The sequence below is a fragment of the Chlamydomonas reinhardtii genome, chromosome 14, assembly GCF_000002595.2.
Source record: "Chlamydomonas reinhardtii strain CC-503 cw92 mt+ chromosome 14, whole genome shotgun sequence".
Classification (NCBI taxonomy): Eukaryota; Viridiplantae; Chlorophyta; class Chlorophyceae; order Chlamydomonadales; family Chlamydomonadaceae; genus Chlamydomonas; species Chlamydomonas reinhardtii.
In genome coordinates this window covers 1,362,364-1,384,494 of record NC_057017.1, presented here as the reverse complement: position 1 = coordinate 1,384,494, position 22,131 = coordinate 1,362,364, and the positions used below count along the sequence as shown (strand labels likewise).

Below are 22,131 nucleotides of genomic sequence, written 5' to 3'. Positions count from 1 at the left end.
CTCATCGTCCATGACCTCCTCCCGCTCACCATCGGCGCACTCAATGCGTTTGTCCCCACCGCTCCGCTAACTTTCACATATTGGTCTTCATTTCCCCCGGACTGTTCCTCGTCCCATCGGTTACCTGTACATTCGTCGCAGTCATGTGTACACATGCATCTCTACCTGCCCCCGCGGCCCCGCCACCTTCCTCCTATAGCCGGGGGCGGTTTGTAAGTGTTTGTACAGGCATCGCCCGCCATGTGTCCAGCCGCGCCCCACTGTGAATCACAGCAGGCAACAAACCGTGCCTCGTTGGCTTGCCCCTTCCCCCGAAGGGGGAGGGGCGGAAGCCATTGCGGTCGCATCGAGTTCCCGGGCGGGGCACCCTCGGTTATGACAGTTTTACCTTGAGTTATTTTGGGAAACCCGAACGTAGCCAGAGTTCTTGTGCGAATAATACGCCTTTCAACTTGTCCCTAGCGATGCATAACTTTGCGGAAACGCGAGGAAGACGTAAGATTAGAGGCGAAGGGATTGGAGGCGTTGGAGGATCCCGGCTTGATAGCGGGTGATCGGGTTGCAATTGTTGTCAGTCGCGGACTTATGGTAGATGATGATACGTCAAGGCAATAAACATTTGTGATTTGGCAAGAGGATTGTGAGATCGGCAAGAGCAGCGGCGCCGTTTGCTTCTCGATGCATCAGCAGCGCTGATTTTTGTGGTATCAACGGCATACTAGCGTGGTGGCGATTTCGCGGAATCATGTGCAACATCTCGGGACCGCGAGTCATCTCGGGACCGCGTTCTCGCCTTGGCTCGCCAGCGCGCTTGTGTTCACCGACGCCTCCCCGCACAGTCCGGGCATCCCTCCCCTCGCACCCCCATCCCACCCGTTCGCACAACTGCGCGCTGAAAATGGACGTTTGGAATGAGCCCATAGCCGATAGCTCGGCTCAGGGGCTAAGTTAGCGAATAGAGGTTACATGTGGGATGACAGCCACGGGCAAGCCAGGGCTCCATAAACGCACGAGACACGTACGCACACTCGAGGAGGGAACCTCGAATGACCCCCATGCTCCTCGCCTCACTAAAGGAGGGGAGGAACCCCGAGCAAGGCTCACCGCAAACGCTAGCGCTGCTCACCTAAGCCGCGGGTCGGCGTCAGACTGACTGCCACTTTGCAAAGTGCAACTCCTACCCCAAAACACCAGCACCAACAGGGCAGGGCCCTCACACTGTTGGGTGCAGCCCGAAGCTGCATCCTGTAGACGGCCTAGGGCCGTGCAAGTTCGCTGAACCACGAGGATCAGCCGGTCCGACCCACCAGACAGCACAAGCCACAGCGCCCGCAACCTAGCGCAGGCGGTGCAGGCACGCCCACCGCCCAACCAAGTCCACACAGCCTCGCAACACCCTAGCACAGCAGACAGCGCCAGCCAGCCTTCGCTTAGTCGGCCTGCGCCAGCCAGCCTTCGCTGGACTGCCTTCGCCAGACTGCATTCGCCAAGCAGGTCTCTCCACTGTGTAGATGCGCCCACAGCTCCAGCCGCCGCCGCCCGGAAGACGCCGGTCCTGGCTCCCGCCGCAGCGTGCCCCTGTTCACGCTCGGCGAGCCCGGCGCCACGTCAGGCCGCGGCAGCAGCCCACAGCAAGAGTCGCCAGCAGCTCCAATCGGCCCTCCGTTACCGAAAGAGCCGCTCAGCGACACGCCACTGCGAGCCCGGCAGCAGCGAGCGCCCCGCCAGAAGCATCGCGAAGCCATGAGGACGAGGTCGACCGGCGAGCAGGCGCGCCACCCACGCTAGGTCGCGAAGGCTCCACGGTGTGAAGTCATGATGTTCGGCAAAGAGTGCCAGAGCGGGGGCCGCTCGGCAGGACGGCGACGATGATGTCGCCGACTGAGTGGCGCGCCGCAGCCAGAGCAGCACTGACGCACTACAGCTGACCTAAGCAACGCCAGGGACGCCATGGAGGCGCCACAGGGGATGGGCGCGGCCACAAAGGCCGGCCAGGAACTACTACCGACAAGGAGGGTCAGGGCGCCGAGGCGCCCTAACGCAACCAAGCGGAGTAGAACGAGCTATATCTTGTTAGCTGATAAGTTAGCCAATCATCTACACATGCTGTTCCAAAGTGTGCCTCCTGGCGTGTTTTTGGGGTCTGGCGTGCGCCCCAGCCCGCTTTCAAGGCTGCGACCAAGTGTAACTGACTACTTGCGCCCTGACGCCCCACCCAGCGGCGCGCCATTAATTATTAAGAGCGTTTGCTGTGAGAAAACGCTGGTCAAAGCAGATGCACTTTGTGGGGTGGGTGAACGAAACGCGTTGACTCTTATGTTGAAGAATAGCCAGCTCGCCCAGCACCTTTACTTTTTTGCAAGCGCCAAGATCGGCTGAAGGGATGCGAAGCGCGGGACCGGTTGGCCCCCCATTGTGCAACCTCCCCAAGGGGCTTATGCGCGATGCATAGTATATTTTGAATAGATCGGAGTGATCTGTACTCTCTACGCGCGGACGGTTCCTCTGAAGCGCAGCGAGCGAGCCAAATGCACCACCAGCAAGCTTGCCCGCGGACGCGACTCTCTGGGCATCACTGAGATCATGGGATGTTTTGAATAAGTATCTATTTGTAGGACATATTATGTGCGCACAGTGCTCCCTGCTGACTGGTTGACTGACAGAAGTGAGACAGACTCCTTAATCGCTCAATTTTTGCGGTTTGGCATTCGTCATACTACAATTGGATGCCCTCTATATAGCTGGTGTGTCTACTCGCCCCGCACGAACATGACTGACGCGCACGCCTGGCCGCTTCGCCACCCGTCCGTTCGCGCGCCAGCACCCTCCTGTATGGGGGGGGCGAGCGCCCCCGCCCCCCCCCCCGAAACCCCCTCCCCTTGGCGTGGGAACACCGCCCGTCCTTATGTGCTGGTGCCTACACTACCATGCGACATTTGCATCCCGTGCGGGGGGAGGGAGTGCCCCTCCCCCCAACACCCCCCCTCCCCATCGGCGCAAAACTTCCGCAAAGATGAGTGGCCAGGGGCTGAGTTCCCGGCATACACGGTGCGCAATGGGACAGAGGGGAGGGGGCAAGCCGGGGTACTGCGTAGCGGTAGGTGTTTGAACGGGAGGATGCACCAGCCTGCATGTGCAGAACGCCCTAAAGCGCGCGCCTTGAGCCCCATCTGCCACGTCCTCTCGTCCTCCCACCCAACCCACATGTCAAAGCTCGCCGCTGTGGTCTGCAATCGCAGCAAACAGTAATGCTGGGCACGGCAGTACGCCTGCAAATAGCCCGCTCGCCGAAGAAATCCAGCTCTCTGCTCATCCCGTGTCCATACGGTACAACGCCGCTCCGCCCACCTACGGGCCGCGCTGCTGTGCACATTGGTTACTGTGCAGTGCAGCCAGCAGCCCTTTGCCATTTATACCTCCACCGGATGCCCCACGCAAAAGGGGCCTGTGCCGCGACAGTTACCGCACCTTGCGGCCAGTCACTAACGCATCGCCTCGCTTCGCGCTCATGCGGCCTGCATCCTGTGTTTGTCTCCCTCGGCCTGCCAAAGCTCCAGCTCCGGCTCCGGCTCCAGCTTCAGCACACGAGTGCCGCTCAGGCACCGGTGCTGATCGCAATATCAAGAGCGTCACTAGCACCAGCATCAGCCACAGTTGGTGCCAGCAGCACCAGCGGCGGCACCAGAAGCGTGTATTATGTGCTGGGCTTTGCCGCTGCGGTAGTGGACATCGTGCTCCGCCCCGCCGCGCCTGTGGCCCCCAGCGTCGCCGTGGCGGCGCCGCCTTTGAGCAGTGTTGTGGTGGGTGTGGAGGAGGAGAATCCCCGGGCCTCCTCCATTCGTTGCGTCGCCGTTGCGCGCTGCGTTTGTGGGGGAAAGGCGTCCGTTGGTGCGGACAACTTGCAATGGAGGAGCGCAATGTGAGGCTAGAGCCGCGCACGACGCTAACGCCCAATGCCTAGTGATAGGTTTGGGAGCAGGACACCCCAAGGGTACATCACGCATTGTCGGGTGATTTGCGGGCTCAAGTGCACCTCCGTCAGCGCCATATGACTACGGCACACGCCAGATCTCCCCACCGCTGTCGTGCTGTTGCCCTAACAAGCCGCCACAGCAAGCGCAAGCAGAAAGCGAGCGCCCGTGCTCATATGGAACACAACACTCACGTAGAGCTTGCCGGCCGTGTGCCGGGACTTCTGGATGAGTGCCCGCGCCTCGGCCTCCAGGTCCTTAACCTGTGGGCACGGCAGTTGGTGGAGGCAGATATGCTTGAACAACTTGCAGTGCAGCCCAGAGCGCTTGGGATCGGTTCTTAAACCCCATTGACCGCGCCACATCAAAACATGCAAGAGGTGACAGGGGTCCGCAGGTGTGATTGCTGAAGGCTTAAGGCATGCAATGCCAAAAGGCAACGCACTCATCAGGTGTTGCGGAAGTGGACTTGAGGCAAACCCACCTTGGCGAACTCGGCATCACACTGCTGCTTGACTTGGTCTCGCAGCTCCCGCTTGCTCTTGATGGACCCCTCTAATCGCTCTAAGTTTGGCGTGATGTGCGACTTGATTTGGCTGTTAATCGTCTCTATTTCCTTCTGCAGGCATATAGCAGCACGGTATGCATTGCTCAGGCCTCAGAACACAGGCCAGTGCATGCATGCACACCCAGCGCCGGCTGCGCAGCGCAGCGGCCACGGCCCTTCCCATACCTCTGCTTGAGCAATTTCATCCAGCTTAGCCTTCTTTTGTAGCATCATCTTGTGCATATTCTTGTCAAGTTGCTGTGGAAGTTGGACGGAAAGCCGGTTGGCCCGCAAGGGCAAGTTGCAAAGTTCCAGGTGTACGTCCGGGCATAGATACGCCTTACTCCTCAGGCAATGCCACGACTATTGTGCCCCAGGGCTCCAAGTACTTGTATCATGTGCGTGGGGCCCCCTACCGTTATCAGGCGCTCGATGAACTTGGGGTCGCGCTGAAGGGTCAAATGGAAGTGTCAGAGGGGTGCCGTAGGGGTGCGTGTAATGGGTGCACTGCGTCACGACCCAGCCGGCAAACTATCAGCCGCAACAGGAATTCTCACCTTCATCAGCATCTTAATTTTCTCTGGGTCCTGGTTGAGCCCTTTGACGTCAAACTCATCTTTCTCCGCGCCTTGCGCCTTGCTCGCCATCGCTATGACCGATCACAGAAGCCCACCCTATATCAAATGCAAGACAGAACGTAAGAAGTATGCAGAATAGCTTTGCAGTGAAATGAAGTTCGATATTTCATAGGTGTGTCTGTCACGCCGTATATAGTTTGCATTCAAGCAAAGTCTGTACCATATCAATATGTTTAAATGGCTTTGTGACATTGCTGAGGTAGAAAACCTCACCGCACTCGGTGGTACGTGTCACCCCGCACATTTCCCCTGCCTCCCCCTCTGGCTCCAGATGCTCTCACGCGGGGCAAGACTCTGGTTGTGAGCGCCAATGATAGGCCTGCCACCTCGACCGTGCACCTCCATTGTTTCTGATTTCTGCTGTTCAGCCTGTTAGTGCTGCATCTAATGGTTGCGGAGGGTTGCGGTGACAGCACGCCCCCTCTGTGCACGCACACAGACGCACAGAGCGGCTATGTCCGGGCGATGAGGATAGCCGGGCGATGAGGTTGTTTGGCCTCAGACTGTGGAGGGGCTCAGCCCCTTTTCCCGTGACCGGGGAACACTTGTCGCGAGGGGAAATTGTTGCTGTTCCTTTCTCAGCTAGGCTCAGCTGGACATCCCCATCTGCGCTTCACATATGTTCCAGGTTAAAATGATCCCCGGCTGCACCTCTGACACCCTGCGCGGCCACAGATGTTGTCCTAATGGCCTGGGCTACAACACCACGGGTTCTAGCAGCACTCTGCGACTCTCTGCGCCACCATGACAGGGAGAAAAGAAAGGAGACTTCATCTTGACGCCCGGTCCCAAATCATTTGGAAGAAGCCTGGATGAAGCTTGCCCCAAATATGTGCGCGCGCATATTAGGTCGTCGCTGATGCCAACCCTTCGCGTTCCGCGCGGTCCTTAAATAAGTGTCGTGATTGGCTTGAAGTTGGCATGTAAATATGTATGCCTGTTTGTGTGATCGGCGCCTTACCGAAGACTGCAAATGCCGACGCGAATCGCTGGCCGCCGCGAAGCCGGAAGAGCAGGCACCGCGCTGGCCTCCAGGCAACATGCGACAGTAGCTATCCTGTATCCACCGGTGTCATGCCTTACACCAGTCGAGTGGGAGGCAGCTGAATCGGCAGTTGGCATGATCGGGCAAAGTAACCACGTCGCGTCAACTTTGGCGCCAGTGGTCCCTTGCGTCATGAGCACTGAATGTAACTAAGCATTGCTACTCGCCTGATAATTGCATTATCTTCACAGGATTGCGCCGAGTCTAGACTCGCGCAGCGTTCTCCGCTGCTAGCGCGAATCACCGTTGCCTAAGACTATGACAATTACATTTGAGGTGTATGAACACTCTATAGGTACCAACCAGGTCTAGCAGCGCCGATTTGGGCGTCACACGGGCCGCGTCGGTTTCCTCAAGAACGACTTAGCAAGCGAGCTGGCACCCAGCCCTAGGCCACGAAGCGCTCTAAGTTGTCAAGGATACCCCTCAGCGCATGAAAACCTAGCTCGCAAGCTTGCCCCGTGGCCAACCGCTGTGTCGGAGGTATTTTCGCATTCGCGTATCGAGGTAGGTGTGAAAAGCAGCAGAACCATTTCGGTGATGCAGCACACAACTGAAACACGTGAAATTGCGTCGGCACCTTGGCTAGGCATGTGAGGGAATGTGTGCATGTTGCTCATAATGGCAGCCCTCGGAGAAGTCGGAGGATTCGCTGCGCGCCCGGCACGTAGCTAAAGCATATAGCTTAGGCTTTGATACACGTGTAGCGACTTGCGTGGTTGGTGCATGATGACGGCGGGTATGGTGGGGCAAATGCACTTTTGCGGCTGGCAGAAGCAGTCATTCTTCCCGGGCGCGCCCCCAACCCCCCCCCCCTCCACACACACATCCACACACACACCCACACACAACGCTTGCTGTGCACATGCTGCAGGACCTATTTTCGGACGGTCGCCAGCAGGCCAGCTCGGCGGAATAAATGGAGACGGTCATTGGCTCCAACCACGCACTAGGATGGTCACCTGGAACTCTGCCACAAGCGCATTCAAACGTTGACTGTCAGCAGCAGCAGCAGCAGCAGCAGCAGCAGCAACCACAGGTGCTGGTGCAGCCGCACCAGCAGCACAAAGCCCGGCGCAACGCTTCAGCCTTCTACAGTGAGGCACAAGGTAGCTCTTTGGCAAGCTGTAAAGCCGCGCGCCCATCATTTTATGACAACATGCTGGGCGAGCCACAGCAAGGGATGGCGGGCGACGGCAGTAGCAGCGGTAGCGGCAGTAGCGCGGGCCTCCTCGGTGATAGCCCATTCCAACTGAACAACGGATCCAGCAGTGGCCCAAAGCCGCGTCGAATGGCTTATGCCTGCTATGGGGATGGCGGGTGCGGCGGCGCGCCTGCTGTTGGTGGCATCCCTGTTGGAGGCTACGGGCTTGGTGGCGGTGACGGTAGCCGCGGCAATTGCGGCGCTGGCACTGCCGCCGCCGCCGCTGCGGTGCCTGCAATGCTGCAGCCGGGGGGACTAGGGGGCCTTGAGCCCTGTATGCAGACCCGACAGCATCAGCAGCCACAGCAGCAGCTGACTCATCACGGCCTCGCGCCCTGCCCGCGGCCCAAGCAGGAGCACCTGGAGCAGCAGCAGACGGGATTTGACTCGCACGCGGCGGCGGGTGGGTGGGCGCTGTCGCCACCTCCCGCGCCCACGAACCCGCAGGCACCGCCGTCTCTTGCCAGGACCACCGTCGCATCCGCGCCGGATTCGCTGCAGCCGCTGCAGCCAATGGCGGGGGAGGGCGAGGGCTGTGACGCTGACAGCACGGACACCGACTACGGCTGTGAGGACGTAGGCGGCGTGCCGCTCACGCTGCCGCCGCCCGTGAGCGTGCAGGTTTCCAGCCGCAGTCGCAAGGTTGTGGATTGCGTCAGCGGCAAGGGCAAACTGACTCTGGGCGTGGTGGGCGTGTTCTACCCGGAGATATACATCAAGGGCGGTGATTGCATCGAGTTAAACGGCAAGATGATCAGCAGGGGCAGGTAAGAACGTTTTATGCCCAAGGGAGTCAAGGACATGCCTGCTACTGTACATGCTATGTCAGGGGTCCAGACTTGCGAGTTGTTTGATAACGGGTGTATCGATTTTGAGGGAACGCACGTGGGGAACGCAGGACGTGGTACATTGGAGTGTCATGCACGGGTAGAGTCTAAGCAGCCGTAATGAAGAACCCGAACAGGCCAAGGGAATGCACGCACGCATGAGCTCGCCAACATTACCGCTTGCATGATCGCATGCAGGTTTGAGAAGCTGGCCGGCTCCGCCACCGCCAAGTGGCACGTGAGCATCAAGGTGCTCCCCTCAGGCACCACCATTGGCAAGTGGCTGCAGCAGCAGGGGCTGCCGGTGCTGCAGGTAGGTGCAGGCCGTATTTATGCATGCATATATACATGCAGCAATGACCCTCAGCTCGCGCCGCAGCGTTGCTGTGCCCGACGCATTAGAGTGCGCGAGCGTAGAGGTGTGCGTGTGCTTGTGCACCCGAGCGAAGGCCTGTCAAGCTTCATGCATGCCTTTGTCTTCCAAGGGGTTCTGAGCGGATGAAATCCAACTTCCGCACTCGTCGCCACCGCCGACACGCGTGCCACTTCCTTGGTATGAACTTTGCACGCATGCCACGCCCGACCACAACAGGGGCAGCCGCGAGCGAAGCGGAGCACTAAGGGAGTCTCCAAGCGGCACTCGTCCTCGCGGAGGCCGCAGAAGCTAAAGCAGACGCGCACGGAGAAGGGGCAGCAGGCGCAGCCTCACGGGTCAGCAGCGGCTGCTGCCGGAGGCGACAACGGTGGCGCCGGTAATGCGGACGACGGGGAGGGGTATGAGGCCGAAGCCGCACCGCCGGAGGAGGCTGCGGAGCACCCGGCGACAACAGGCGGCCGTGGCGGCCGACCGGGCGGCAGGCCGTTGCATGGCATTGGCGGTGGGGTGAACACGACTGAAGTCTCCAGCACTCTGTTGGCTGCTGCCTCAGCAGCGGCGGCTGTAGCCGCGAGTGCACGGCGTCGCCAGCCACGCCGCAGCGACGGTGCCGTAGCTGCGGCGGGCCGGTTAGGCCGGCGGGTGGGTGCGCCCGGCGGCGGCCATGGCGAGGGGGCTGCCGCCGCCAGGGCCGCACCGGCATCGGGCCTAAGCCGCCGCCAGCACGGCAACGACACCAACAGCCTTAGGCTTGCCGGCGGCCTAGGCGCCGGGCTTGGCAGTGGCGACAGTAGTGTGGGCGCTAGCGGAGGCGGAGGCGGTGATCGCGGGAGGCTCGGAACCAGCGGTGGCGGCGTTAAGTTTGAGCGGTCGTTGGAGGACTCGCGGCTGACGCTACAGCCACAGCAACCGCACAAGCAGCAGCTACAGCCTCCGCGGCCATACCCGGAACGGGTGTCATCTCAGGGCTCGCTGCTGCTACAGCCTGGGCGGTCGAGCTTGCATGGTGGCGGGGCGGTCGCTGGCGGCGGCGGGGACAGCAGCAGCAGCCTGCCGTACCTGCCGCCGTACTCGGCGGCGGCGATGCACGGTGGCCGCGGAAGCAGCATGCACGGTGGCGGCGGCGGCGGCAGCAGTAGCAGCACACCGCTCATGCCACTCCACCTCAGGGGCTCGTCAGCTGCAACGCTGCCACTGCAACATCGTGACAGTATCTCCGGTCACTCCGGTCACCTCGCCTGTGCTCCACCGGAGGGGCGCGTTGCTGGGCAGCACCAGCAGCACCAGCAGCACCAGCAGCAGGCTGCCGGTGGTGCCGCGCTAGACACCGATTTCGACCCAATGCTGTTTACATTGCTGGGTGTTGGTGACATCATGGAGGATGACGTGCCTGCGTGCGACGCCACGCTTGCCGGAAGCGAGCGGCCGCACCAGCATCAGCACCAGCACCAGCGGCCGCAACATGACGGCTCTGCCGCCGGCGGCAGTTGGGGCCCCATGGCTCCCCAGCAGTGCACCATGCATGGCGACGGCGCCCACGTCCCACAGCAGCGTGCCCCGTGGCCCGACCGCGAGCTAGGAGCCCACAACGCCATGAACAGCAGCGGCGGCATGCAGCGTAGCTATGAGGGGCTGCCGACAGCGAGGTTTCGCACGGCGCCAACGTCGAGCTTCGATTCGCCCTTTCTCGAGTCTCAGCGTGCATTGCACCACCAGCAGCAGCACTACAGCCGCCCTGAGTACCACCATAACCAGCACCACCCTCACACCGATGGGTTTGCCCCGTCTTCCTTTCTTTCCACACATCCGCTGCGGCCACTGCCACCTTCTCTTATGCTTGGCGATGGCGGCGTGCCTGCGATGACGTCAGGTGCAGCCGCGCCGCCCGTGGCCACAGGCGGGCCGTGGCGCTCATCCGGCGACAGCGGTGGCGGGCCAGCAACGCTTCAATATGCGGGTTCGGTCGGCGTGGGCAGCAGCTCCGAAGCCGCTGCTGCAATGCAAGGCGGCGCAACGTGCGTTGGTGGCGGCAGCGGCATCCTCAGCAAGCTCTCTTACAGCGGCAGCACTAGCAGCAACTTGGGTGTGCCGCCGCCGGTGGGCGCGCCAGCAGGTGGCGGCAGCACCCCCGGCGTCGTTGCGGCCCCCATAGCTGCCGGCGCCGGCACCAGCGGCGGCGGCTTCGGCTCCATCGCCATGCAGCAGGCGGGCCACGACAGATGCTACAGCAACAACAACCCCGTGGCCCGTGGCAGCAGCAATGGTGGTTTTGCGGCGGGGATGGGACCTGCCGCTCCTGCTGCTGCTGCTGTGCATACTGGCGCTGTCCCCGGCGTCGGGAGCAGCGCCCCCGGCAGTGCCGGCATACATGCCTTATACGGTGAACAGCATCATCGCTGGCAGCCCACACAGCAGCATCAGCATCAGCAACAGCAGCAGGGTAGTCCTGTGGCAGCAGTGCCCACAGGCAACGGAACGCCCGCCGTTTCCGCGCCTGGAGAGAGCTTGTTCGTACGCCGTCAGGCTCGCCAGCAGGCACCTGTCGGCGATGGGGCCGGCGGTGCATACGAGCACAGCCCCGCTGCCCCTCAGGCCGCATCACAACCGCCGCTGTTATGGCAGCAGCTTGCGCCGTCATCGGGGATGCAGCAACAGCCGCCGCAGCAGCAGCAGCAGCAGCAGCAGCAGCAGCAGCAGCAGCAGTGGCCCGTTAGGGCTGAGGCTGCTGCAATAGGGACGGGCCACACCAGCGTGCGTGTGTCATCAGCAGTGAACGGCATGGGGCAACAGATGAACTGGGAGCCTTCCGCAAAGCCGGTAAGCACGACGGCAACAGCAGCAGGGCAGCCGCCATCCGGCCCGAGTAGTGGGCTTCCTGTGTTCTCTACCTTTGGCGGCTGCCAGCAGCAGGAGCAAGCAGTGCTGCTGTCCCAGCGGTTCGGGCACATTGTTGGCGCGGCTGCAGGCGACGGGTCCACAGTCAGCATGCCTGCTGCAGGTGGCACGAGCAGTTGGTGGACAGGTGGCCAGCAGCAACGCGCACCGCAGCGGTTGGGAGTGCCCGGCACACCCAGCGACCCGTGGGACATGCCGTACCAGCCCCGGCAGCTGCAACCGCATACCCAACTGCCACCGCCCCAAATTTCTCATCAGTCGCCGCAGCCGCCAACGCTGCAGCGGCATGCGGCAGTGGCGGCACCTGACTGCCCACCGCAGCAGCACCAGCAGCATCACGCGCATCAGCACTCGTTTTCCTGGCACCAGTATCAAAACGGCCACTCGCACCAACCCCACCAGCAACAGGTGCAATCGGGCTCGCACTTTTCGGCCTACCAGCGCCAACAGCAGCAGCAGCAGGAGCAGCAGCGGGGTGCGGGGCTGCAGCAGCCGTGCTACCCCCAGCAGCAGCCGGCATCGGAGGGCTGGAGGCCACAGCCACATCACCAGGGGCAGCAGCAGGCGCAGCAGCGGTGCAGCTTTGACTGCGGCAGGCCAGCCGTCAGCGGCCCTGCCTACCCACAATCGGGTTCCGCGCCGGTGCTAGCTTCGTCAGCCCAGCAGCAACAGTAACCGTACAATCCCTTCCCGGCACAACAGGGACCAGCGGCGTAGGTCCACTGCCACTCTCAGCAGCAGCCGAACACTTGGCCGTACAGCAGACGGCTTGGTCAGTTATGCGTGCGGAACTAACAGGCAGGGGTTCTACTGCCTTGCAAAGGATTTCCGCCCAAAAATAGATGACTCCGTGCTGTATGAGCCGCGTTGGCGTTCTGTACAGTACGTAAGGAACGCCTACTATGACTAACTAATGAGTTTCACGCAGGGGAGGTTCAATGAGTGGGTCAGTGGGCAAGTCAGTGGGTGTGTAAGTAGGTGCGTGTGGGAGAACTGTGTTTGTTCGTACAGTTCGTGCTCGTGCGCTCGTTCGTGGGAGACATGCCACCAGGGCATATGTCATTCAGGTGGATGGTTGAGACGAAGAGTGTATGCTATTGAGCAACGTCGTATCCTGCACGAGGTTTGGAATACTTACCCACCGCCGATGCGACAGACACACGTGACACTCATGACACTCATGACACACACACATACACACACACGCACGCACACTGTTGCCGTCTGGGCGGGCTTTCGTTTCGTTTTTAAACACCCACACACACACCCACACACGAATACACACACATATACACAAACACACACACTACTCAACCCGTATTGCCACGCGTCGTCAAGCAACCTTAGTCTTTGGGCATGCGAGTGTTTATTTCCTCACCAAGCATGGTATGGTCGTAGCAACATGCTTACTTTCGCTCCTCCAGTGCTCGTACATACTGCTACTTTCATTCTTCTCAGATTAATCAGCAGTCGATGAGCAGGGTGGGCGCGTCCGTGCCAATGCGCAAGGCGGACGCGTCTGTATGTGATTGTGTTCGACACGCACTGATCAGGCTACCTAACTGTGAATAATGGCTGGTCAGGCGAACGTTGCATACACGTTAGCCTGACGAATAATGGCTGGTCGGGCGAAAGTTGCACATACACACGTAAGCGTGGGCATTGGAATAACAACCCTTGAACCAAAAGGTTGAGTGGCTGACCTGTGCTCCTGCTAACGTGCGTGCGTAGGTCATTACTATAGGGTGGTTAGTGTGCGGTGTTTGTTGTAAGTAGCGCGACAAATTTGAGGATACATGCATGCTTCAGCAGGGGGTCCAGGCGCCAGAGCCCCGGTGCACCCGCACCCGCACACTGCAGCCTGCGTATTGGTACCGCGCGCCTGCTCGGCGCTGCGACTGTACTGTGTCTTGGCTGTCTTGCTGGCATGACCTAATCCGTAGATACTGTGTGTAGGTTGAGCGGCTCGCTCGCTTGTGGTGATACGATCGTGCATGGTTGCGAACAGAGCGGAGCCGGAGAATGACATGTTTGCTAGCTATGTATCTGAACAGTGCTCGCTTGGTTTCTCGCCTTCCGGTCATCGGTCATGCTTTCGTCTTGCTCTCTCTCGGGCTGTCCCCTCTTCTCGTCCGAAAGGCCAAGGTTACACGTGCCTGAAACGCAGCGCATTATCGCTCAAACAAAGCAAGCCCTGCGATTCCGCCGCCTGCTTGCCTCTCTACTTGCTGCCACGCGCTACCTGCTGCGGCCGGACGTGCGTCACTACGCTGCCTAGGGCCAGCACCGCCAGCAACAGTGACACCACCGGACCGCCCCCAAGCCCACACTCCTGGTTCCAGTGCCACCCAGCGGATGCGTAGACACAGCCGGCACGCCGCAGCCACCGCGGCGCATGTGGCGCAGGGGGTCAGTCAACGCACGTGCGCCCCGCCCCGCCGCCCGCATTATTCATTTCTTCAGGTGCGACGCCCACTTCGTGCCCGCTGCATGGTATTGCTTCCCTGCTCGCAGCTGCACCAAACCACAATTGAAGCTCCACACAACTCTCCCGTACGTATTATGCTTATTATGGACGCCTCAACGGCCCCGTTACAACATACACATTAGTGGTTCCTCCTTGCCACCCTTACTTCTTGTTTGCGCACCCCGGCGCTCCATCCATCATCCAACGTAGTCCAGCCCGCTTTGGTCGTGGGCCTCCGCATCCTAAGCATTACGCGGCGTGGGCGCGGGCGCGGGCGCCTTGATGTGCCATACCATACCGAGTAAAATGACACACCGAAGGAAGCACCGGCACCCGGCCTCGCGTACCTCCTACCAAGCAACACAAGTAGCAAACACAACACGCGCACACCCCGCAAGCAACCCGAGGCACACACCAAGCGCATGCACGCATGGACTTATACACACACCTTGCATTGTTGCGCCTGCCCAACGCTAGCTGCTGCCTGCATTGGCGCTGGTGGTGCATTACGTGTTGCCGACCTCGTACGCCTGCTGCCGCCAAACCAGCAGGGGCTGGCGCGGCTGCCAGCAATACCTTGCGTACAAACCAACATTCAATTAGCCCATGCACACATACATTCTGCAAGCCAAAGCCGTACCCGCCCACTGCTTACCAACCATGATGAGCATATCAATCTAAACTGCAACCGATATCATAACGGCATTCATCAGCAATGCGCGTGTTGCTTGCGGCCCAGGTGTACTTGTTTCAGACGCATGTGTTGGCGGGCAGCAGTCTTGGTCGTGTGGGCTAAACAAACAAAAGCGGCCTGGGTTAAGAGGACCCCCCATCCGTATACGGTACATACGTATACCCAGCATCGGGCACCTAGCCCGCGCCCGTACGCTACCGAGCTGAGTGCCCGTACGCTGCCGAGCAACCTTCACGGCAATGTGTGGTAGGTAAACCCCAACCAAGACCTTTCGCGTGCCTCATTGTGTTACGCCCCGCGAGAGCCAGCCAGCCGGCTTCCTATAAATTAATTGAACGCCTCCAAAGCTAGACCTGAGCCAAGTGCTGGTGCACGCGCCGGCGCGCACCGGTCATGCACTAGCCAGGGGCACTTGTGCGTGCCGATCGAGTGCCGGATATACTATGCCGAACAGGCCCGCCGTCACATTCTGTAGCTTGCCGCCAAGCACCTACCATAATCAAGCATCGCCGCTGCCTGACATCTTTGCCCGCTACTCCGAGCTACCCCCATACCGCATCACCAGACCTGATCCTGAAGTATGGGGCCTCCATCGCATGCTGCCTCGCTGCGCCGTGCCAAAGCCACCAGACACCAAAAGCTTCCCAAGTTCTATAAGCAAATTGATGCCCGCAGCCTAGTCAGAAGCCGGCGCCACGTCTACACTCGAGGGTCACTTGCGACCAAGATTCCTAATAATATCAAAGTGGGATTATGCAGTTCTCGAGAGTAGTTAGGCCACCGAGGTGCGCGGTGCTTGTAGCGATCGGCCCCAGCTACGTCCCGCAAGCAACTGCATGCGGCTATTGTGGCAAACCTTTGGCCTCATACCGTCAACGCGAATAGGGCTTGGGTTAAGCCAGCTTTCCAGTGTTCCGCTGTTTGGCTATGCACGGCAGCCTTCTTGCATCCAGTTTGCAATGTGCCTTACGAATGCCGAACCTCAGTCAAGACACGTAGTACTACGCGCAAGGGAAGGCCCTTGACATGCGCTGAGAGCAGGGGTGCTGGAAGCCTACCTGGTAATTACCAGACGCCCTCGGATTATACCAGGCTGTTACCCACTCCCACAGCTCAGGTACCCCACGCACGCGGCACATCTGGCCAAATGTATAAGGCGTCGTGCCTCATCAAATTCTGCCGTACACAGGTTTTAACCCACACAACACGAAACAGTCCCATGACCTACGCAATGATGCGGCGACAAGCAATGCCGACCGGTAGTTGACCGGTAATCAGTGTTGCCCAGTGCAGCATCCGCGAGACCCGTACGTTTTGCGGCGCGTATGCTAGGTGCGGCAGCACTGAATGGTGGCCTCGTTTGTTGTGTGTGACTACGATGAAGCACAAGGATACCAAAAGGTGCGGGGGAATGTGCGTGCTGAAGGCGACCAGTTGCATAGTCCGTACGTAAGAAGTAGCCTCGGAGAAAGCTACCGGAAGCACATTATGGCCGAAACGGCAGGTATGATGCGAACAGCTGATGAAGCGTACTGAACGCCACAGACAGCTACAAAACACAGCTTTGCGCGCAGCTAACTTCAACCACAGAGGGCAAAGTACTCTCAATCAACGAGTACCGCTGACCTAAACAGCGTCTACTCTGGCTCTTGCTGCCCGCCGTAGTGCTGCCGTGGCTGCCCCATCCCCTGCTCCCACTGGTACGAGGCATCCGTTAAGCCCGCAGCGGCGGTCGGCATGCCTGCTGCCTGCGGCGCCCGAGGCCGCATCAGCGCAGCCGCCCGCTCCTCAAGCGAACGCATCGCGGCGAATGACTGCTGCTTGCCATAGCCACCGCCGCTGCCCTCATTGCCGCCGCTGCCCACTGTCACCGCCGCAGAGCTGGACTCCCGCTTCGTCGTCACCTGCTGGGCCGGTTGCAGCTGCTGAAACTGCATTTGCATCTGCAGCTGCTGAAGCTGTACCTGGCTGAGGGTGCTCGAACCGGCAAGAGTCAAGCCGCCGCTGCCGCCGAACGCAGGAGCCGCGGCGGCGGCGCCAGCTGCACCAGGCCCCAGCCCCAGACCCAGGCCGGAATCAGCAGCATCAAAGAAATCACCCAGACGCCGGCCCTTTGCAGGACGTGGAAGGTCGTTGTGAAACAGCTGCTGCTGGACGTCGCCGTACTGAGGTGCAGCGCCACCCATCAGTAGGGACGGCGGCAGCGGCCCGCTCGCCGTGCCACCGCCGCCAAACCCCGACACACCGCCTGCAGAGCATGCATGCATGCAGCGGCAACAGCAGACATAAGGTCGGTGTGTAAGAGGAGAGAAGAGCAGCTTGGCGCCAGCCCGAATGTCAATGTGTCCCATCGTGCTGAGCAGTCACATTAGGCAGGGACCAGACTTTACCCCTGCCACGCGATGACGCGAATGCTGTACCAACCCCGCCCGCCGTACGCTCCGTAGCTGGACCCCGGCTGTGGTCTCGCCGTGCCAAACCCCAGCCAACACGCACCACCCAGCCCGCCCGCCTACCTGAGTAGCCGCCTGACGCAGATGCGTGCAACAGCTGGTGCGACCGCGCCGTCTGCACCCCCGCGCCGCCTTGATACGCCCGGCCGCCGCCACCATTACTGCCTGCACCGACAACACCCAGCAGGCCGCTGGCGTGGGCCGCCGACGCCAACTGCTGCTGCTGTTGCTGCTGTTGCTGCTGCTGCTGCCACGTGGTCGCGCCGGCACCACTCGCACCACCGCCAGCAGCTGCCGCGTTCATTTCAGACGACATGCTGCCGCCGCTCCCTGCTGCAACCGTGAACCGCTGGGCCACCGCAGTCAGCATCTCCACATCATGCATGCCCAGCGGCGGCGGCGGGCTAGGGAACTCCAGCAGCGTATTACTAAGGATGCTGCTGCGCCGGTTGAAGGCATCATCCGAGTAGCCCCCAATTGTGGTGGTGCTGGTCAGGCCGCCGGTTGCAAATGTGTATGTGCTACCGCACGCCAGCGCACGCCCCGCGGTTCCGGCGCCGCTGGTGGCGGCGCTGCCGCCGTCTGCAAAGCCAAACATGCCACTGATGCCTGCCGCAGTACCGCCTGCGCCCGCTGCGCCGCCGGCGCGGCCCCAGCCGACGGCAGAGCCGCCAAAGATGCTTGCACCGGCAGCAGCGCCAGAGGCGGCCGCCGCCCCACCGGCACTGGCGCCGCCGCCGACGTATCCTTGCGCGGCAGTGCCGCCGCTGAGCCCCGCGCCGCCGCCATTGTTGTTGCTGCTGCTGCCACCCAGACCACCCCCAGCCATCATGGTTTCAAAGCTTGCCGCTCCCAGCTGTCCCCACGATCGCGTGGACCCGGAAGCAGGTAGGCTGGTGGTAGCTACGGCCACTGCGGTGTCATACGCACCACCGCCGCCGCCTGCGGCGCCGCCGCCCGTGGCCCCCGCCGGCTGCAGGTACCTATGCTGCTGCTGTTGCTGCTGCTGTTGCTGCGGCACAGCGGGCGAGCCTACGCCGGCGACAAGCGAAACTGCAGGGCTGCTGCGCGTGTGCTGCAGCGGCGCGAAGCCGCCACTGGACCGGCCTTGCAGCCCCAGGTTTTGTTGGTGTTGCAGAGTGAGGCCGCTCAGCGCTGGCAGCTGCTGCTGCTGTTGTTGCTGCTGCTGCTGTTGTTGCTGCTGCCGTGGCTGCTGCAGTTGTTGCTGATGCAGCAGGAGGGCCCTGGCGTTGTCCGCACTCATGGGATGGCCGGGCGCAGGAAACGCCCACGGCTGCTGTGCCCCGCTGCCCTGGTTGCTGCCCAAAGTGAAGCCTGTTCCGGAGAGTCCTGCCGCAAAATCAGACGACGACGCGTCAAGCCTAGCAGCCTGGGCGTCATAGGACCTCAACCCGCTGTTGCCGATGCCAGCGCCATGACCGCCAGCAGCCCCTGTCTCTGCGCGCAGCAGCGGGTGCAGCATGGGGCCACTGCTGTGGAAGGGCTGCCGGGGGAATGGCGGTTGCTGCTGTTGTTGGTGCGCAGGAAGCGCGCTACCAGCGCGGAGGCCTGCAAGCACTCGCAGCTGCGTCGGCGCGTCCTGCTGTGGAACCGAGTGCAGCTGCAGCTGCTGGTGCGGTTGATAGCCTGCTGCTGCGCCGCCCACAAATCCGGTTCCCAAGGCAAGCTGGCTTGCAGCCGAGACCAGCAAATCACCGCTCTGTGGAGGAGGCAGCACGTCGTCTCCCATCATGCCCGCAGTGTCTAGCAGTGACATCAGTACGTCGTCATCGCCGCCATCGTCCGCGCCGTGGCCGCCAAACTGACCACCCCCCGCAGCGAGCGCAGACGACAAGAGTCCGTCTGCCTGCTGCGGCGCCTGCCCCTGCCCCTGCCGCAGCTCCAGAAATCCATGGCTACTGCTCACAGTGCCAACCGCCGCGCTGGTGGTGCCGAGGCGCGGGTCGCCGCTGCGTCGGGCAAACGTGCCACTCCCGCCACCGCTGACGCCTGGCGCAGAGAGCCTGGGGAGCGACGTGTTGCTGCCGCCGCCACCACCTTGCAGCTGCGTCTGCTGCATCTTCGCGCGCGGGCTTGTCGCCGCGCCCGCAGGCAAGAGCGCCATCGTGCCGCCTTGCCCAATGCCGCCCGCCACCGGCAGCAGAGGCTGGATGCTGCCGGCGTTAGGGAGGCGGCTGAGCCCGCCGGCGGCTACAGCCGCGGCGCCGCCGCCAACAGCCCCAGTGGCGGCGACAGCGAGGCCGTGGTCCCGGCGCGAAGCCCGCCGTGATGAGCGATTGCTGCCGTTGTTGTTGTCTTCGTCATCGCCGGAGGCGTCGTCATCGGGCATGTCCTCATCAGGCTCGTCCGTGTCCTCGTCATGAAGCGGCGACGCGGCGCGGCGCTTGCGCGGCCGGCCCTGCATGCATTGCGTGCGAAGGGAGCGTTCGTCTGCACAACCAAAGGCTGCGGCACTGGGGGAGCCAAGAGGTCATTGAAGCACGCCCCGCTCTATCTAAGCAAACAACGCTGCGGGACGTCGTCTGAGCTGCAGAAGACACCGTGCCTATCGCTACTATGCATGGAATGTGAATGTGTGGGCAGTACTTCAGGAGCTCGCTACGGCCTGCACCTACCTGCAGCACCGGCAGTCCGTGCTGCTGCAGCCACTTGCCGATGGTGGTGCCTGAGGGGAGCACCTTGATGCTCACATGCCACTTGGCGGTGGCGGTGCCAGCCAGCTTCTCAAACCTGCATGCGATCATGCAATTGGCGACGGCAGTTGAACAGTTACACCCGCGCCAAAACATGCCAAGCGACGAGTACACCATATTGCGTTGCTGCTGGCGTTAACCAGCCATGCACTCATTTATATATGCAATCAACGCCCGCGCGCTCGCACCTGCCCCTGCTGATCATCTTGCCGTTGACCTCGATGCAGTCACCGCCCTTCATGTACAGCTGCGGGTGGAACACGCCCACCACGCCCAGGGTCAGTTTGCCCTTGCCGCTGTTGTCCACCGTCTTTCGACTGCGGCTGGAAACCTGCACGCTCACGGGCGGCGGGAGCGTGAGCGGCACGCCGCCCTCCATCAGCAGTGGTGCCGAGGCGGCGAGGTCATCTGCAGCATAGTCCATGCCCGACGTCGCCGCCCTAGTCAGCGCCTCCTGGTCGTCGTTAAGCGCGGCTGCCGCCGTCGCGTCGTCCTCGTCATGCCAGGAGGGCGCGGAGCCCGCCCGCCGGCCCCACGGCGCAGCCGCCTCGGCATGGGCCCCAGAAGATGCTCCTGCGCTGGCCTCTCCGCGACCAATGCCGCTGCCACCGGCCAAGGCACCAACAGCCGCAGCCCCGGCTCCAGGCACCGCTCCTGCTCCCGCCCCTGCCCCTGCTGCCGTCTGGTGCTGCCCGGCAGCCGCACTCTCTGCAGCCGCTGTGCCTGGAGGCTGCAGGCCCGCCACCAGGCGCGCTGCGGCATCGTGCGAGTGCATCCGAGCTGGCAGCAGCCGCGGCTGCATGGTGCTTGCAGCAGTGCCCTGCTGAGACCTCAGGTGCGCACCAGCACCGCCGGCGGCAGCTGCATACCCGCCATTGCCTGCTGCGCCGCTTGCACCTTCTACACCATCTGCGACAGTGCCTCCGCCCAGCACAGCGGCCGCCATCTGCAGAAGCGGCGCCGACCTGGATCCTTTCCGGCTGTCTTCACCACCCTGCGCCCCGCTGCCGCCAGCAAGCACTGTCACCGCCACCGCCGCAGTCTCGCCGCTGCCGCCGCTGCTGCCACCGCTCATTTGCGCACCGTCCGTGCTGTACATGGCGTAAGCGTTCCGCCGGGGCTTGAGCGCGGCAGACGCCGGGTCAAAAGGGCCTGTCGGTGTGGCGGAAGGCATTGCCGCCACCGCTGCTGCTGCTGCGGCGGCTTCCGAAGGGTCTGGCGCATCAAGCGACGGCGCGTAGAGCGCGGTGGCATTGCGGCGGCTCTTGGAAATCCGCAGCGGCACATGTGGCGACAACCGGTCATCTTCGCCAGTCATGCCGGCCACTATTTCTCCCACGGCTTCCTCCTCAGGCCGACAGCCCCCCAAGGGGCCGTCTGGCCGCATGGCGGCTCCAGCAGGCTCGTTCACCGTCTACAGCTTGCTTGCGTTCTCCGTCCCTGCTGCACGAAGTCGCACGTGCGCCACACGCCGCCTCCCGGCACAGCCCGCAGGCCTTCGTGAGCTAGTAAGCTCACGAGTTCCCGCTTAGCTCCTCAGTTCCGTCCGTTGACAGGCGTCAAGTGGGCTTCCTGGCTCCAGCCGCCGCAGTATCCTCTGACACGCCGGTGCTATGACCACGCGCAGGTCGGCACGCGGCACCGCCCAGCAGATGCGCGAGACCTACCAGCTCGCACTATATCACTCCAGCTTTGGCTACGCAGGCCAGGCTAGCATCCGGCTGGCCTCTGGATACAAGGCGGCAAATGCGCGAACCGCCGCGGCGCCCTGTTTAAACACGGAGAGGGTGCAAGAGTTACCGGCAACCACCAAAGATGCAATAAAATTGCATACTCAGACCAAACTGTGTCTTGACGGGCTTGGGGCTGCTCAGGATTCAAGCACAGGACCCCAAGAACATCTAACGCACCTGCTGCCTTCTAACTTTATAAGCTATGTATGGATAAACATTGCAGGTGCCGCTGTGGCCCTCAGAGGCGAGGCCAGCCCAACCGTCCCCACACGCAGCGCCTGAGCTCGCAGCAGCTGAGAAGACGTCTATACGGCACACTTAAGCCTCCGATACAAATCATATCCAAGACGCTGCTGTATGCATATGTTGACTGACAAAATCTCCCACAAGACGCTACCAGCCCCTCGCGTTTTCTGCAAGCTCCCGATAATAGGCAAGTCCTAACTTAATCTCGATCATTCAAGAACTCACCGCCAAACACGCAGACGGCGGAGTCCGCCGCACCAGTTTCGGTATGAATTGATACGTCCGAAGCCAGCAATGTGCTTCAGATTAGAACACAATAAC

The 22,131-nt window shown here is 61.7% G+C and overlaps 4 protein-coding genes across 4 annotated transcripts; 1 reads left to right on the top strand and 3 right to left on the bottom strand.

Moving 5' to 3' along the window:
- Positions 1–950: 950 nt before the first annotated feature.
- On the bottom strand, positions 951–3,046 carry CHLRE_14g617276v5 (uncharacterized protein). Its single transcript, XM_043070110.1, has 2 exons — positions 2,978–3,046; positions 951–1,929 (listed from the first exon to the last, which is right to left on the bottom strand). Exons 1-2 carry the CDS (start codon positions 2,990–2,992, stop codon positions 1,666–1,668), a joined length of 279 nt encoding a protein of 92 aa, XP_042916783.1. The 5' UTR covers positions 2,993–3,046; the 3' UTR covers positions 951–1,665.
- Positions 3,047–3,092: 46 nt separating this feature from the next.
- On the bottom strand, positions 3,093–5,317 carry CHLRE_14g617250v5 (uncharacterized protein). The gene is made up of 6 exons (XM_001689767.2): positions 5,076–5,317; positions 4,935–4,967; positions 4,705–4,776; positions 4,456–4,590; positions 4,166–4,234; positions 3,093–3,859 (listed from the first exon to the last, which is right to left on the bottom strand). Exons 1-6 carry the CDS (start codon positions 5,163–5,165, stop codon positions 3,695–3,697), a joined length of 564 nt encoding a protein of 187 aa, XP_001689819.1. The 5' UTR covers positions 5,166–5,317; the 3' UTR covers positions 3,093–3,694.
- A 639-nt stretch (positions 5,318–5,956) lies between these two features.
- CHLRE_14g617200v5 (uncharacterized protein) lies at positions 5,957–13,567 on the top strand. Its single transcript, XM_043070109.1, has 4 exons — positions 5,957–6,708; positions 7,076–8,172; positions 8,431–8,545; positions 8,825–13,567. The coding sequence occupies exons 2-4, from the start codon at positions 7,121–7,123 to the stop codon at positions 12,176–12,178; spliced, it is 4,521 nt and encodes a 1,506-aa protein (XP_042916782.1). The 5' UTR covers positions 5,957–6,708; positions 7,076–7,120; the 3' UTR covers positions 12,179–13,567.
- Positions 13,568–13,637: 70 nt separating this feature from the next.
- Positions 13,638–22,116, bottom strand: CHLRE_14g617151v5 (uncharacterized protein). Its single transcript, XM_043070108.1, has 5 exons — positions 21,742–22,116; positions 20,020–21,599; positions 19,754–19,868; positions 17,181–19,536; positions 13,638–16,912 (listed from the first exon to the last, which is right to left on the bottom strand). Exons 2-5 carry the CDS (start codon positions 21,216–21,218, stop codon positions 16,302–16,304), a joined length of 4,281 nt encoding a protein of 1,426 aa, XP_042916781.1. The 5' UTR covers positions 21,219–21,599; positions 21,742–22,116; the 3' UTR covers positions 13,638–16,301.
- Between the last annotated feature and the right edge of the window lie 15 nt (positions 22,117–22,131).

Coding starts and splice junctions, on each gene's coding strand:
- CHLRE_14g617200v5 (XM_043070109.1), top strand. CDS start 7,121: ATGGAGACGGTCATTGGCTCCAACCACGCACTAGGATGGTCACCTGGA. Junction 8,173..8,430: donor AAGATGATCAGCAGGGGCAG/GTAAGAACGTTT, acceptor GATCGCATGCAG/GTTTGAGAAGCTGGCCGGCT. Junction 8,546..8,824: donor AGGGGCTGCCGGTGCTGCAG/GTAGGTGCAGGC, acceptor CGACCACAACAG/GGGCAGCCGCGAGCGAAGCG.
- CHLRE_14g617250v5 (XM_001689767.2), bottom strand. CDS start 5,165: ATGGCGAGCAAGGCGCAAGGCGCGGAGAAAGATGAGTTTGACGTCAAA. Junction 4,968..5,075: donor AAATTAAGATGCTGATGAAG/GTGAGAATTCCT, acceptor TTGACCCTTCAG/CGCGACCCCAAGTTCATCGA. Junction 4,591..4,704: donor ATGAAATTGCTCAAGCAGAG/GTATGGGAAGGG, acceptor ATATGCCTGCAG/AAGGAAATAGAGACGATTAA.
- CHLRE_14g617151v5 (XM_043070108.1), bottom strand. CDS start 21,218: ATGCGGCCAGACGGCCCCTTGGGGGGCTGTCGGCCTGAGGAGGAAGCC. Junction 19,537..19,753: donor ACGGACTGCCGGTGCTGCAG/GTAGGTGCAGGC, acceptor CAATGCATGCAG/GGCCGGCCGCGCAAGCGCCG. Junction 16,913..17,180: donor TGCGTCAGGCGGCTACTCAG/GTAGGCGGGCGG, acceptor CATGCTCTGCAG/GCGGTGTGTCGGGGTTTGGC.